At 45.4% G+C, this 14,752-nt stretch overlaps 1 protein-coding gene across 1 annotated transcript in view; it reads right to left on the reverse strand.

The window, feature by feature from the left end:
• Window positions 1-13,738, reverse strand: part of Chn2 (chimerin 2) — a 267,201-nt gene extending 253,463 nt beyond the window's left edge. Inside the window, exon 1 of the mRNA XM_034519345.2 lies at window positions 13,107-13,738. Coding sequence (XP_034375236.1) covers window positions 13,107-13,155 — 49 coding nt within the window. The 5' untranslated portion in view covers window positions 13,156-13,738. The remainder of the gene's footprint in view (window positions 1-13,106) is intronic.
• Window positions 13,739-14,752: the final 1,014 nt, after the last annotated feature.

The following is a 14,752-nucleotide window of genomic DNA, read 5'->3' on the forward strand; positions in this document are numbered from 1 at the left end:
GGAGTCTGTCTATCAATACAAAGTACGACTTTGTACATTACTAGTTACATTTGTATATTATGGATTTAAAGAAAACTAATTTTCTGGAAACCACTGAAGCATGAGCCAATGCAAAAGGGCAGCTAGTCCCTTATGCAACTGGCTCGTGCCATGACAGACTGCCTGACATATAAATATTCATGCTCCTCATGGCGGACACTACTCAAAACTTCAGGTCTAGTGCTCAAAAAACAAACATAAAAATTCAGGAGGGACCAGAAGAAGACAGAGAAAGGAGGGAGAATCCTGAGAAGACTGAGGAGAGATAGTGCTCCTAAGTTGTGTGGTGACTTCCTGGCCTTTGTATGATGTACTTCACAACATGCAGGTCTATTGGAAAAACTCCTTTGCATGTAGGCAGTTCTCTAGGGACAACTGTTTGACTTTATGAGGCTATGAAAGTGATGTGCATCAGGAGACTATACTTCCAACTTTGATATTTTTCCTGTGAGGAAGATAGTTTCCATCAATGTTGGGCACCAAGCAACAACCCCTCATCAGTCATGTGATCACAGGATGGAGGCAAGCAGCAGCATCTCAGACATCTGATCACAGGATGGAGTCCTACAACCAGAACTACAGTATGCTGTGTTGCTCAGGTAGGTTAGGTGTATCCCATGTGTGGTAGTCACAATAGCCCTCATAGGCTCTTAAGGCTGGCACTATTAGGAGGTGTGGCCTTGTTGGAGGAAGTGTGTCACTGGGGGGTGGGCTTTGAGGTTTCAGAAGCTCAAACAAGGCCTACTGTTCTCTCTTCCTGCTGCCTGAGGATCCAGATGTAGACCTCTGGGCTCCTGGGCCCCTTCTCCAGCACCATGTCTGCCTGCAGGTTGTCATGCTTCCTGCAATGATGACAGTGGACTGAACCTCTGAACTATAAGCCGGCCCCAGTTAAATGTTGTCCTTTATAAGAGTTGCTTTGGCCATGGTGTCTTTTCACAGCCATCCTAAGACTTCATGCTTTCACAATTTACAATATTTCACATTTGCAATGTGCTTATTTGGATGCAACCCATCTTAAATTGAGGATAATCTGCACTGCACATTACACAGAAGTTAATTTTAAAAAAGAAGGAGAAGGAGGAGGAGGAGGAGAAGCAGCAGCAGCAGCAGCTAATCTTCTGAATAGAAAAGGATAAATAGTAGCAACACTTAAAACTCCCTTAGAACGATCTAAGTTAATTTAAAATGCAACTGTCAATACTGGGTGCACACTGGCTGACTTGGTTCTGTTACATGCCAAAAATCTGAGAGCCTGTTGAAGAGCTGGTCCGTGAATTAAGAAAAAGTGTGCACAGACAGCAGGCAGATTGTGAGCTGAGTGATTCCTCCTCACCCAAGAAGAGAACCTACAAAGCCTCTTTCTAGCATTCGAATATCTTGAGAGTAGAGACTGGAAACCAGGGCAGTCCAGGTTAACAGAGCCCACTGTAACTAGTAAAGCCTTATCAACAGTGTGAGGTTCAAATGCACCTGCCTTTGCTTACAAACCCCAAAACTGGGTGTTAGAAACAAGGTTCAGAGAGTTCACTCTAAAGCCTAGGAAAGAAGAGATGTCTGCTGCATGGGTATCAAATGGATGGGATTCATTACTGTGAAGAAATGTAGTTTAAACTCCAGATGGGAGTCAGACACATCTCCCGGAGCCTCTGAGTGACACATTTACACTCAGCTATTCATGAAAGGGAGATGCTGCAGGGCATCTCCTCCCAGAAAGGCTGCTGTGCATTTTCTTACAAAACACTCTGCCAGCATAGTGCAGTGCAAAGCTAAATACAGACTACCCATCAGCAGGTTTCTTAAGGCAAGTGGCATTCAAATTTCATCACGCCGTACATGTGTGCTTGTCTAGCTAGCGCTTGCTATGGTCGTTCTCAGCCATAACCTGATATTAATTATTCCGGCAGACTTTACAAAGTCCCTGTCTGTTGAAGAACAATTTACATTTGAGGGGAAACAAGGCATGTAGCTGAGTTTGGCTGTGGCAAACCAGCATAGGCCCCTTGTGTAGCCAAAGTTCAGCCCAATGGCATAGTAATGTCATTTGTAGGAAATAAACTTTCTTGGTTGCTGAGTAGCTTCCACCCTAGACACTGATCACATGGGAGGAGGCAGAAAGGGCAATGGATACAAGCCAAGGAGGGCCCCAACCAGAAGCTCACAAGTCGAAGGGCACATGCTCATGGGAGCCACTACACTGCCCTCTGCATATGCAAACCAGCAAATAATAAACAGGCTTTAATGTTTCCAGTGCGATCTGTGGGGGCAAGCACTGTAAAGCAAACTGGCTAACTTTTCTATAATAAAGTGAATTTGAATGAGCAACTTAAATCAATATTAGGCGGTGGTATTATGTGTATTAATATCTACATATCATTAGCATAATCCCAAGTGAATTTTTTCATTACTAAAAGTAATGCTAGGCTTGACTTTTCATTTCCTTTGGTATTAACTTATATGCAATATAAATTTGGTTAGAAATAACTTTTGTTTGAAAGCTGATCTACTTCCACTCTCTGTGTAGATATAGACGGACACACAGATTGTGTGTGTGTGTGTGTGTGTGTGTGTGTGCTTGCTGTCTGTGCACACCTTTTCTTAATACACGAACCAGTTCTTTAACAGGCTTTCAGATTTTTGGCATGTAACAGAATCAAGCAGCCAGTGTGCACCCAGCATTGCCAGTGCCGTTTTAAATTAACTCAGGGAGTTCTAAGGGCTGCCACTGTTTATTCTTTCCTATCCAGAAGACTGGCTTCTATGGCGCACATATACAGATTGACAGCAGGATGCCTCAGTCCAGAGAGTATCAGAGGAGTGTTTTGCACACAAGCAGAGAGAGATGGGCCCCTTGGCTCTTCAGCCTCTCCTATAACTTCAGAACACTGAAGCCTGTCTTTGAAAGGGTTACACAAAACTAACACATAGATGTGTAAAATCTGGAATTTCAGTGACTCGAAAACAAAACAATAGAAAAAGCAAAACCCTTCTATGCAATAATCTAATGAGTGTCCCAACCTGCTCTCTCTATGGCACTTCAATTCAAAACCTATGTACAGATTCAAGAATAACTACTGATGCCTTTAAGTCTGGGCTAAAATCAGGACCTCAGAATATGGGCTCAGTTGTCTTAAAGGACCGAGGTCATTTCTGGAAAGCATACAGTAGGAGACACTGGGTGGGCATCAGTAGGCTGTGCTTGGCAGTCTCTGTGGCAAAGGCTAGAGCAGGCTTGCTCGCTGGAGCCACCCAGACCAGTTCTGTCTGCCGCAGAGATACTGTGAGCCATGTGTGCAATATTAAATGCCCTAAGAGTCATACTAACAGTTTAAAATCAAGTGACTTTAATTTTAAAGTACATTTTATTATCTAACTATTATAATTTCAGCATATATTTAATATTTTTAAAGGTTAATAAGATACTTTTCATTTGTTACTGTTATACTGTCTTTAAACACGTGTTGGTCAGTTTTATGTTAACTTGACACAAGCTAGAGTCATTTGGGAAGAGGAATTCTCAGTTGAGAAAATGCCTCTGTAAGATTGGCCTATGGAAGCCTTCAAGGCACAACAGGACAGACATACATATGAACTCACAGAGACTATGGCAGCATACACAAGACCTGCACAGGTTCAAGCCTGATGGGATCCCAGCACAAACCATGGAAGTGGACACGGGATCTCACTCCCAACCAAGAAGCTATCTGCAACTGACACTGGCAAAGCAAAAACCATTTTCTCCAATGGAGTGTCACTGAGAGTGACAACTACACTGCAGGGCAAGCCCAATGCTTGTAGTAGTTGGCCAACACAAAATGAACTCAATGATGGTTTTGTGAACTATTTTGTCTCATTTTGCTTTGCTTTGGCATATTTCAATTTATTTTGGTGTTTTGTTTGTTTTGATTTTCAATTTTGTGAGTTTGTTTGGTTGTTTCTGTTTCTTGGGTTTTTGTTTATTTTGCTTTGTGCTAACATAAAGTTGAGTGGGTAGGGTGGCTGGACAGAGCTGGGATGGGGGAGGGGAAATGATCAAAATATATTGTATGAAAGAGTCTGTTTTATATTTGAAAACAAAAAAAAGAAAACTAAAAGATTGGCCTATCAAGGGATTTTCTTGATTAGTGATCGATGTGAAAGGGCCCGGCTCACTGGAGGTGGTACCAACCGGGCAGGTGATCCCAGCTATAAAAGAAAGCAGGCTGAGCAAGCTTTAAGGAACAAGCTTTTATCTTTAGAGATAGAACCATTTCAAGGAAAAGCACTTTCCATTGCTACCACGGCACCGTCTGAAACAATAAGGAAGCTCTGGGGTTCATTTCCTTGAAACGACACAGTGAAACTATAAAGGTCAATTATAGGCACCACGAAACCAAGGAACTAGGCCTCCAACAAGAAAAGAATTGCGTAAGGTCACCTCCCCAGTGAGTCTGTGAATCACAGAGCCTAGAGCCAGGGTATGAACTCATGTCCGTAAAGAACATCACAGTCTTTTATGTTTGAGAATCCAGTGGTCTTTCTGACAGTTATTGACACTTTAAAGACACTGTTCACCTTTCCACTTCTGTTGTACCTGAAGGTAGTGACAGGCATTCAAGGAAGAAACCCTTCCTTTACTGAGAAACTCTAATGCTCCTGTAGCTTATCTGTAGGCGTTTCTTCCAAAGTATATGAACTGAAAACTCCAAAAGCTAAACTGATTTCTTTTTTTAAATACCCAATCCATTTGCATTGCTGTGCAAGTGGGGCTGAAGCAGAAGGAGAACAGCTCTAAGCGAACAGTACTTATTGGCTTGTTCCTTACAAGCTATTTGCAGATGGGCTGGCTGCTCTAAAGGCTTTCAGCTAACATGGCTAGGATATACAGTCCGTAACCTCAGTCCACCTAGTCACAATCTTCCTATTCTCTTGATGATGCTTTAGAAGAGATACAACAGAGAGACCCAGACATTTCTAGTCATAGGCATTTTTTTCTTGGGGGCCAAAATCAACACTCACTGTGCAATTTTTTTCAAAAAGAAATCAAGTTGCCAGTAAGGAAACAACAGACTCTTTTTCAGTAAGAAACTTGAATCAAACTTCAGGATTAAAAGGAGATGAGCTCACAGACACTTTAATTATTCTCTCCACCATCATCCGTTAGCCATTGTTCCACGGGTCCCCTCAAAGTTATGAAGAAACTGCTCTTTTTACAAGTCAGTTTGCAAAATTAACTAGAAAACCTAAACCATAACGAGATGGCATATGACAGAATTCTCTGTCCTCAGCTGGTTCCCTTTCTCCCTTGGTCCTCTGTCTCAGAACTTATGTACGCCCATGTCATCCAAAAGGATTTCTCCCCACAAGGTGTGGCCCGATTTAGTAGCCACTGGAGGGGTGTGTTTTTGAGCATTCAGAAGTTCTAGAGGAGCTGAGGAACTGAATTCTTTCAAATGTAAATAGAAGGAGCCATCTGCCTGAGGCTAACGGCCACTCCAGTTAAAGCAGCTCTGTAGAGCTGGAGCAGGTTGGACTCACTCAAGCCTTGGCATCTCCAGGACACGCAGAGCCCATTTGAAACACAAAGGACGCAGGGCAGTAGTGGCCTACGCCTTTAATCCCAGCACTTGGGAGGCAGAGGCAGGAGGATTTCTGAGTTGGAGGCCAGCCTGATCTACAGAGTGAGTTCCAGGACAGCCACGGCTAACAGAGAAACCCTGTCTCAAAAAACAAAAAACAAAAAAACAAACAACAACAACAAAAAGAAATAAAGAAAGAAACACAAAGGACTGCATGTCTTCCTTTTTGAAGTACCACATAATTGAGCAGAACATTGTCCATGAAGCCAGACAGAAAAGAAAATCTTCACTAAATTCTCTATGGTTGACACTACTCTTTGGCTTGAGGCAGGAAGAAGAATAGAGAGTTAGTGTGTGGAAATTAGGACTCTGGAGAACAGTCAGCCCCATTGTGACCTCGCTGAGTTGCCCTGGACAGACAGTCCTGATTTCTCTGAACCTTGATCTTCACAGGTACCAAAGGTCAGGAGCTGCTAAACAAACCCCAAGCTCCGCTGTACTCCAAACCTGCTCAGCCTAGCTCATATTTATTAGTGGACAAAGGAGGTTTAGACTTTGGTTGTTTTAAATTAGTAATTTATGTCGCTGATACCATATTGCAAAAGGGGTGAGGCTGGGTGACTGACAGGTCTACCTGTTGAAACAAGGCAATGTTGCAACTAAATCATACCATGTGACTACATTCATCCAACAGCACCCACTGTGCAGTGTGACTACGTGTGAGGAAGAAAGCTGGCTATTTGTATAAGAAGCTGGAGGCAGCTCTCACTGAGTCCCTAGCAAGTAGTACTCTGATAATAGGTCAATGGTCACATCCTAGGCCATCAGCCTCAGACCCCACTCTACCCTGATCTTCCTAACCCTTCTATCCCTTGGGGACAGTAACAGAAGTCTCTGGCGTTGCTGATGGTCTGTGAGGCTAGTACAGTCCTAACAGAGGATGGCTCCCTCTCGCCAAGTTGAAGAAACTCCTGCTAGTCACTTGGAGACACACAATCGTGTTCTGTTCCACCCACCAACATGCACAAGTGTCCATACTGATGCAAATCCACTTGAAAGATAGAAAGACAGTTTTCTCTTCTGCATGGCCCGTGGAAGATGCCCCGGGAATTTAGATAAAGTTGAAAGCAAGGTAAACCAAATGTGGGATTTGTGAAAATATTTCCAAACAAAAATGACAAACATGTGGGAAAAGGAAGGAAGGAAAGGAGAAAGGAAGGAAGGAAGACAGTCAGGCAGGCAGGCAGGCAGAGAAGGAAGGCGAGGAGCAGAATGCATATGGGCTATATTAGAAGCTAAGAAATGCAAACACAGTCCTAAAGTGATGGGTAAATGTTATCAATCATTTGCCAACCTGATGCTAGGACTGCTTTTTCTTTCTTTGTACATATCTTGGCAGGAATACTGATCTTTTGGCAGGAAATTCTTTCCCCAACCATGCCAGTACAACACTGTGCATCTTTTCCAACTAAATGTCCGGTTGTTACCACTGTGTGGGAACAACAGGAGACCCTGCTGAGCAACAGATGGTCCTCAACAGAGCCTAACACGGAGGCCGGGGCCCCAGGTAGCAGTTAAGAGTCCACATTGTCCAGTTAGACCATAAGCAGGTTGGCCTTGGAAAATAGTTGACGTTTCCATCCCTCAAAAGTCAAACAAAGGACAAAGTCACCTACATAATTCAGGGGGCTTGGTGGGGGAGGGGTACCTTGGCAAAACACATAAGTCAGTATGGCCCCTGTTAAATACTAGAAAGCGGCATCCTCATGGCTGTCTTCTGTTGCCATGACAAAATACTCTTGAGATCCTTAAGACTGGCAAGATTTATTTTGGCTCATGGTCTCAGGGGCTTCAACCTATGGTCAGGTTTTGGGTCTGCTATGGAGCAGAACCTCATGGCAGGGAACAGGTAGCTGAGGAGAACTGTTCATCTCCTGGTGGGAAGAGGGGAAAGAGACAGCCCTCAACTCAGTAGGCCCTATTTCCCAAAAAGTCCCACAGTCTCCTAGCATCGTCAAGGCTGGTGACCAGTCCATCGACGTATGCATGTTGGTTTTAGGATTAAGCCCATAGCAAATATATTTGTTTAAGAAGATTGTCCAATTGGACTCGTCTGAGTCACTACAAGTGGGCAGTGGTGGTAATTAAGTTCACTCAGATGTGAAGAGACGGCCAGGAAAGCAGACAGACTTCATGGGAGAGGCTGCTTTCTCCCTCAGCATTAATCTTAGTTTTGCAATTTTTTTTTACAGTGATTTTTAATTCCAATTTTTTTTGTGCATGTGATTTAAAATAAAACAGATAATCAACCCTTCCTGTTAACATTGATGATTGTGATGTTTAGTTTCCAACTGCACAAGTTAGGTCTGGCTCTCCCAGCTCCATGCTCTCAGAAATAAGACTCAAACCCAAAATATATTTACGAATACCTTGGCCATGTAGCTAGCCTTTTTTTCTGACTAGATCATAACTTAAATAACCCACTTATTTTAATCTACATTCTGCCACATGGCTGGTTACCTGTGCTCAGGTCCCATGTGTTCACCTCCTTACATCGTCCTGGGAGAATCTCCCATGCCTCACTCTCTCCCAGAATTCTTTCTATCTCCTTGATGTCCAGCCTTCTATTTTACCCTTTCCTATAGGCCATAGGTCTTTTAATTGATAGGTGATGCATCAATATGATATACAAGATATTTTCTCTACAACCAGCAGCTATCATTCAAAAGCAAAGCAATGTCTTCTCCATGTAACTAAATATCACAGAAGAAAGGTTGGATTCAAAGACCCAAGAGGTTTCTCAGTGTGCAGGTTTGCCCCTGTCATGGTTCATGATTCCCTGGTGGAATCTAGATCCATGCAGCTCCTAATTACACACTTGTTAGTGGTTCCCGGTGGGTGCCAAAGTCCAGGTGCTCCCTCTGCCTCTAGGAATGTAAGGCTTTCTGTGTATGTCACAGGACACGCCCTCCCAGTAACAAAAGAGAAACATTCCTGCTTCTAGGGTCAACACCAGTGTGAGAGCAGAACACAGTTTGCCTGCCTGAAGAATCCACAAAAGTAAATAACTCAATCCATTTAAGAATAGCATTTCACTTAAGGCTAAGATAGTCTACACGAGGCGGCTGATTTTTGCCTGTTTCCTGTTGTAAAAATGGCCAACTTTGTTTTAATAATCTCATATGCTTATGTTTTTAAAATGTTAAATTCTTATACAGGGGTCTCTTTAATATTTATTATTCTAACTTGTTTAGTTACTAGAAAATATCTCATTTGTTTACTACATTGTAATGAGCTGTGTTTTTTTTTTTCCTTGATTGTGAAATTATCCATTTGGCAATCACATTACTAATATGCAAAAAAAATCTTATTTTAATTACAAAAGCAAATATGACCCATGATTACTGAGAAAACTTTTTCAAATCAGCCAGTTCATTTCTGGATATAATCAAGTACACCTGGTTATATTAAAATCTTAAAGATACTGATTTCTGTGTGTTGATGGGTGATTTAAAATAATAAAAGGAATCAAACCTTCTTGCCAATGTAAATGAGTGTGAAATGTAATTATCAGTGGCCATCATTAAAATAGAGGCCCATTCCTTTTACATATAATTGAATCCTCCATAAGAAAATTCTGAAGAGTTCTCAGCAAATGTATTTTTAAGTTAATGTTAACCTGATGACTTTGTTATGTGACAGTTGGTAACAGGCACAAGGACACACTTCAGTGATGTGTTAAACAATAGCAGGGAAGATTACTCAAGTCAGAGAACCTTGAGCTTATGCTGAGCGCCCGTTTCCCTCCATGCAAACACCAGCAAACTTCATTCTCTCAGCTGTTCCTCAGAGACAGGGTTAGAGCATGTTGGGACCCTGCAGAAGCTGGCTGTTCCTTTACTAGTGCCCCAATGACCAAGTTCATCCTTGACTCCAGGATCATTTCATCAAAGCCTCCAGGAAGTCTCCCACCCACCAGGAGAAAGGATCAATGCCTCAAGAAAAGCAAGGGAAAGTTACAGACTTATCCATCTCCAGGCCTGGGTCTAAATTCTCAGGCATCCTGGAATGCCTTTCTCTGGCTGCATTCTAGAAAGCTTCTAACTATCCATCAATGTGCAACCCTTGTGTCAACCCCACAGGCCACTCCAGACTGAAGCAATCACTTCCTTGCCCTGCACACCCCTCTACAGAATGTGCTGTATCACCGTAGGACACGGGCTATGAGATGCTGCCTGTCTTGCCTGCTGCTTCTCAGGGAGACTCTTGAGTTATCTTTTCAATGCAAACACTCAGAGCTACATCTGAAACCTGGACTGTGCTCAATAAATGTTTCTTTAATGGAGCTCAAACTCAAGATTAAATTCAGCGTATGTACTGGCTAGTATTGTGTGTCAGCTTGACACACGCTAGAGTCATCAGAGAGGAAGGAGCCTCAGTTGAGAAAATGCCTTCATGAGATCCAGCTATAATGCATTTTCTCAATTAATGACTGATGGGGGAAGGCCTGGTCCATTGTGGGTGGGGCCATCCCTAGGCTGGCAGTCCTGGGTTCTACAAGAAAGCACGCTGAGCGAGCGAGGCTGCAAATGGCACCCCTGGGGTCTTTGCATTGCATTAGCTCCTGCCTCCAGGTTCCTGCCCAGCTGAGTTTCTGTTCTGACTCCTTTGGTGATGAACAGCAGCAACCTGTAAGTGTTGCCAAATAATTCCTTCCTCTTCAGCTTGCTTTTTGGTCGTAGTGTTTTGTTGCAGCAATAAAGACCCTAAGATAGCATATGAGGGAAGAAACATTTTCTCATTCCTCAAAGAAGACTGTTTGCAACATTTTTAAAAGATTTATCTCTGTGTGTGTGTGTGTGTGTGTGTGTGCCTATTGAGGCCAGAAGAGGGCATGCATCCCCTGAAGCTGGAGTTACAGGTTGTTGTGAGCCTTTTGATATACTGAGGGGGCACTGGGGTCGGAACTCAGGTCGTCTGGGAAGAACAGCAATCACTCTTAACCACTGAGCCATCTCCCACTGAGCCATCTCTCCTCTACATCCAGCACTCTTAGGCATTAGACCCTGTGGTCAAAACTCAGCATACTGATTTAATGGGGAAATTGAAGCTAGGGAAAATTTTAAGTAACCCACCTCAAGACGCCTCACTGGTCGGCAGTGGAGCCAGAATTCAAATACAATGAGCTCAGAAGTTTGAAGCTACAAAGAAAGCTAGAATTATCTCCCTTGCTAAGCCTTGAAGCCCAAGCCTGGCCCACAGTTGGCCCTTCCGCCTGGTGACTAATGGGTTCACAGAGTGCCCTACTTTCTCAGACTCTGGCCTTTGCCTGAGAGAACCCAGCTGCTCTGAGAAGCAGACTCTATTCTTTGCTGCTCAACACCTCTCACAGGTGTGAATTGCTTGTGTCCTCTGAATTATTCATTAGCCACACAATGGTAAGTGTGCTGTTTAAAAAGAACTATGATTCCATATTTTGCTAGACAAAGTGTCTGATGAATTGGTGAACTAAGCCATATAAGCCCACAGGTCAGGTTGATTTACATGAAATAGTAAATAGATTCATGTCCACTCTTTGCATTTCAGATTTCATGCAATTTCCCACAGTTTCCAACAGGATTTTTAAAAAGGTGGTCCATAAAACAGGAGAGAAAGAAAGCCATTGTAAGCATGCCTCCTCTATCTGCAAAACAATTACCGCCCTCTAAAGCTTATCCTGGCTTCTTTGAGCAGCAGCGTCTTTCCAGGGCCGAGTTAGGATTTTTCCATCAGGGTTCTTAAGCTGTATCAAGATCCAGAATTTCAGATGCAGTAGCATCTGTACTCTACACCTCCAGTGAATCCTGTGATGACGCTATCTTCTCATCCTTCCTCAGTCAGCCCCGTTGCTACCTTTCCCCCCTCAGTTCATCAAATGGGCAGGCTTTGGAGAGGGAGAAACATGTGCTAATAGGAAAGCCAACATCTCTGCATTTCAAATTCGATGTTAGTCAAACCAGAATGAATTGAAACGCAGCAGCAGTGGTTTGAGGGTACTAAAAATAAGCTTTGCATTTGCTGAGTTCTCAGAATTAAAACCACAGGCGGTCAACTTGTTGCTGTTCTTAATAAGAGCTGACTGCTCTGCCCACCAGTCCCTAATGCCAGCAGCTCAAACTACCGGACACCTAACAATGCTGTTTTTATTAGTTGGCAGCAGTCATTAAAGGAAGTGTCAGTTCCCTGGGACTAAACCTGACAAAAAAAAAAAAAAAAAAAAAAAAAAAAAAAAGACAGCATGTAGCTTTCAAGAGAACACCTTGTGACTCTGGTCACAGTCACCTTGTGTCTACGATTTGATTAGTTCCACGTCCGTAGCTGTAGCTCCTTTTTAAGCCCGCCTTCCTGTCCAGTGCTGCGTCTCTTCTCCACTCAGAATTTAATATTTTGGAGAATAATAAAAAGAACACAACAGACACCATACAATAGTAATACACTAAGCATTCCCACTAGGACTTTAAGACTGTTTTCTTGGACCCTTGAGTTCTGTATATCATGCCAAACGTCTTACCAGCCATCCCTTCAGGGTTTCTGATTAAAGTTTTCAGTGACCAAAGGGGTAGTGGAGCTGTACCTAATGCATCATTCTGATTAGAAACCTGTCATGCTCAGAAACCAGAGGGGCTGCCTCCACTGATTCTTATGCGTTCACATTCATTATCATTTTTTTTCTGTTCAATTAGACCTGCTGATCAACCATAGAAAAGCTTGAAAGCCCTTCTTTCACCCAGCCACATTTAACACAGAAAAGAATTAGAAGCCTTGAAAGTAAAATTACAGCGTAGGAAAAGAACATGGCTAGAGTAGAGGCCCCACCACCCCAGCTCCAGCACACACACATGCTCTCTGTCTCACAGTCTCTCTGTCTCTGTCTCTCTCTGTGTCTACACATACACACACACACACACACACACACACACACACACACACTGTAGACATGCCAGGAGTCAGAGAGGCTGGGCTCGGACCTCCATTCCACTACCCCACTTCAGTCAGAGGAGCAAGGCACATCATTTTCCTCCTGGCTGCTCTCTCAAACCCATGCCCCAAGCAAGTCTCTCCAAGGAGCTAATTTCTGAAACAAACAAAGAAATCCGAGTCTGCAAGGAGCTAGGGTTTGCACCCTTCTTTGGCTCTGGGTATCCAGGGTGGCAGGAGCCAAGATAGACAGGTCCAGAGCCCAGCTGTGCCCTCGCCTTCCCTGCGCCGTCTGCCCCTGTTCCAGCTGTGCAGAAAGTGCAAGGCTGCTGGCAGCTACTGCTCGACAGGAGCCCTAGACTCCTGGTCCGCACGCGTAGGTCATCACCGAGTCCCCCCTCTACGCTGTCACGGGTCAGACGCCGAGGTGCTGACCACCCTAACAAGTGTTCCAGGGACACTCGTGTCCCGCGCCACGCTCTCCTAGAGCGGGTGGGACGGCCACAGGTAGACACTCCATCCCAGCACGGGCGACCGCGCGCTGAAACTCACCAGAGGACACAGAGGAGCCGGACAGACTAGAGTTGCTGGATGCTGCCATCTCGGAGCCGCGCGTCACCGCTCGCTCAATCCCGGTGCGGGCGGCGTCGCCGCTGCCCTCGGCCCGCCGCTCGCAACCCGCGCAGCCCCCAGCCCATGGCAAAGTCCTGGGGACGCGCGGGAAGCACCGGCCTCCGGACTCTGCTTGCACTTCCTGCTCCGCCAGATGACGCGCTGCCGCCGCCGCTATTTATTCGTGCTCGCCGTCCCTCTCGCCGCCTGGGCGCACTCCGCTGCGGGCGTTGGGGTGGCAGGGGCGCAGAGAGGCCGAGGCGGCCGGCCAGGAGGATGGGACCACCGCTGTCAGCGTCCCCGCTGTCCCTGCTGTCCTCGCTGTCCCCGCCGTGGGCCCGCTCCCTGAGTGCGACTGGAACCTGGGTGCCCCTCGGCTCCCGGCACCGACACTAGGGATCCCGCCTCCGCCGCCGCACTTCGAGCGGCCCGGGCAAAGGCGGGGGAGACAGATAGACAGCGACCTCCCCCTCTTCCCTCCTCCCCAAGCTCGCGCGCACACAAAGGAAGGAGAGGAACGCCGGCGCTCCCGGGCTGAATCAGCTCCGCAGGCTTGACAGCTCCTGCACCCCTGGCTGCAGGGGGAGGCTGCGGACCAAGGGGTGGGGATCATCAGGACTCGGAGCTTGCCCCGAGGTGTTCGGCTCGTCGCCAGGGACACGCAGCGGGCTGAGCAGCAGTGTGCGGCGCTGCTTCCGTGTTAGAAGGGCATGGAGGGGTCTTAGAAGGAAGGTGGTGGAACTGACAGCAAGCTCTAGGCTCTGGAGCAGTCACACAGCGGGAAGGGTATGTGTGTAGTGGAGGAGAGGCCAGGGGGGTTCCAGAAGGCAAAGGCGAGGTCTCTGAGGATTAGGTGCGGGACAGGAGCAGGCCAGGATGCCACCGAGGCTGGGAAAGCGCCCTTTCCACCACCCTCCAATTTGTCCTTTGTTGCTCAGGAACTAAAGGTCCCTGCCCTGCCAAAAAGAAGGGTCTCCTAAAGCACTCAGGGAGCCGATCTGGCTACATGTACTTAAATACCCAAGTCCCTGCCAGGGACCGTGCCCCAAAAGTCCACTAAGCTTCTGAGACCGGTGTTAAAAGAAATAGAGACATCCCAAGGGTGGCATCGGTCTTACACAAAGAAAGTAGTCCTCTGCCCCTTGGTAGGATCCTCACAAAAGACTAAGACTCTGCAGCAGGTGCAGCTGAATCCTTTAAGGATAAGGAATTGCTTAGGTCTATGAGAGAAAGGGACTGGAGCCGGTGTGTGCCATCCTCCTGTATTTAAACCTAAATTAATTTTACTGGAAGGAAATGTCATGCAGATATATACATATATTTTTAAATCCGTTTCATGCTCCCAGCAGGGTAATCGGCTCTTTCATTCCTAAAGCTAGAGAAAACTGTGAAATTTGAACAGAAATTGTTAGATCAAAGGGAAAAAAAGCAAACATTAAAGGAATGAAAGTACTCTCATTATAGAGCAAAACGGAAAGTGTTCGCATTGGGAGCAGGGCAGTTTTTGAAAAACATGGTTAAAAAGGACATAGTCCATTTGAAAATTATCGGGAGTGACTCAAGAACAGCAGCCAGGTCCTGGGGGC

The sequence above is a fragment of the Arvicanthis niloticus genome, chromosome 15 (assembly GCF_011762505.2).
Source record: "Arvicanthis niloticus isolate mArvNil1 chromosome 15, mArvNil1.pat.X, whole genome shotgun sequence".
Lineage (NCBI taxonomy): Eukaryota > Metazoa > Chordata > Mammalia > Rodentia > Muridae > Arvicanthis > Arvicanthis niloticus.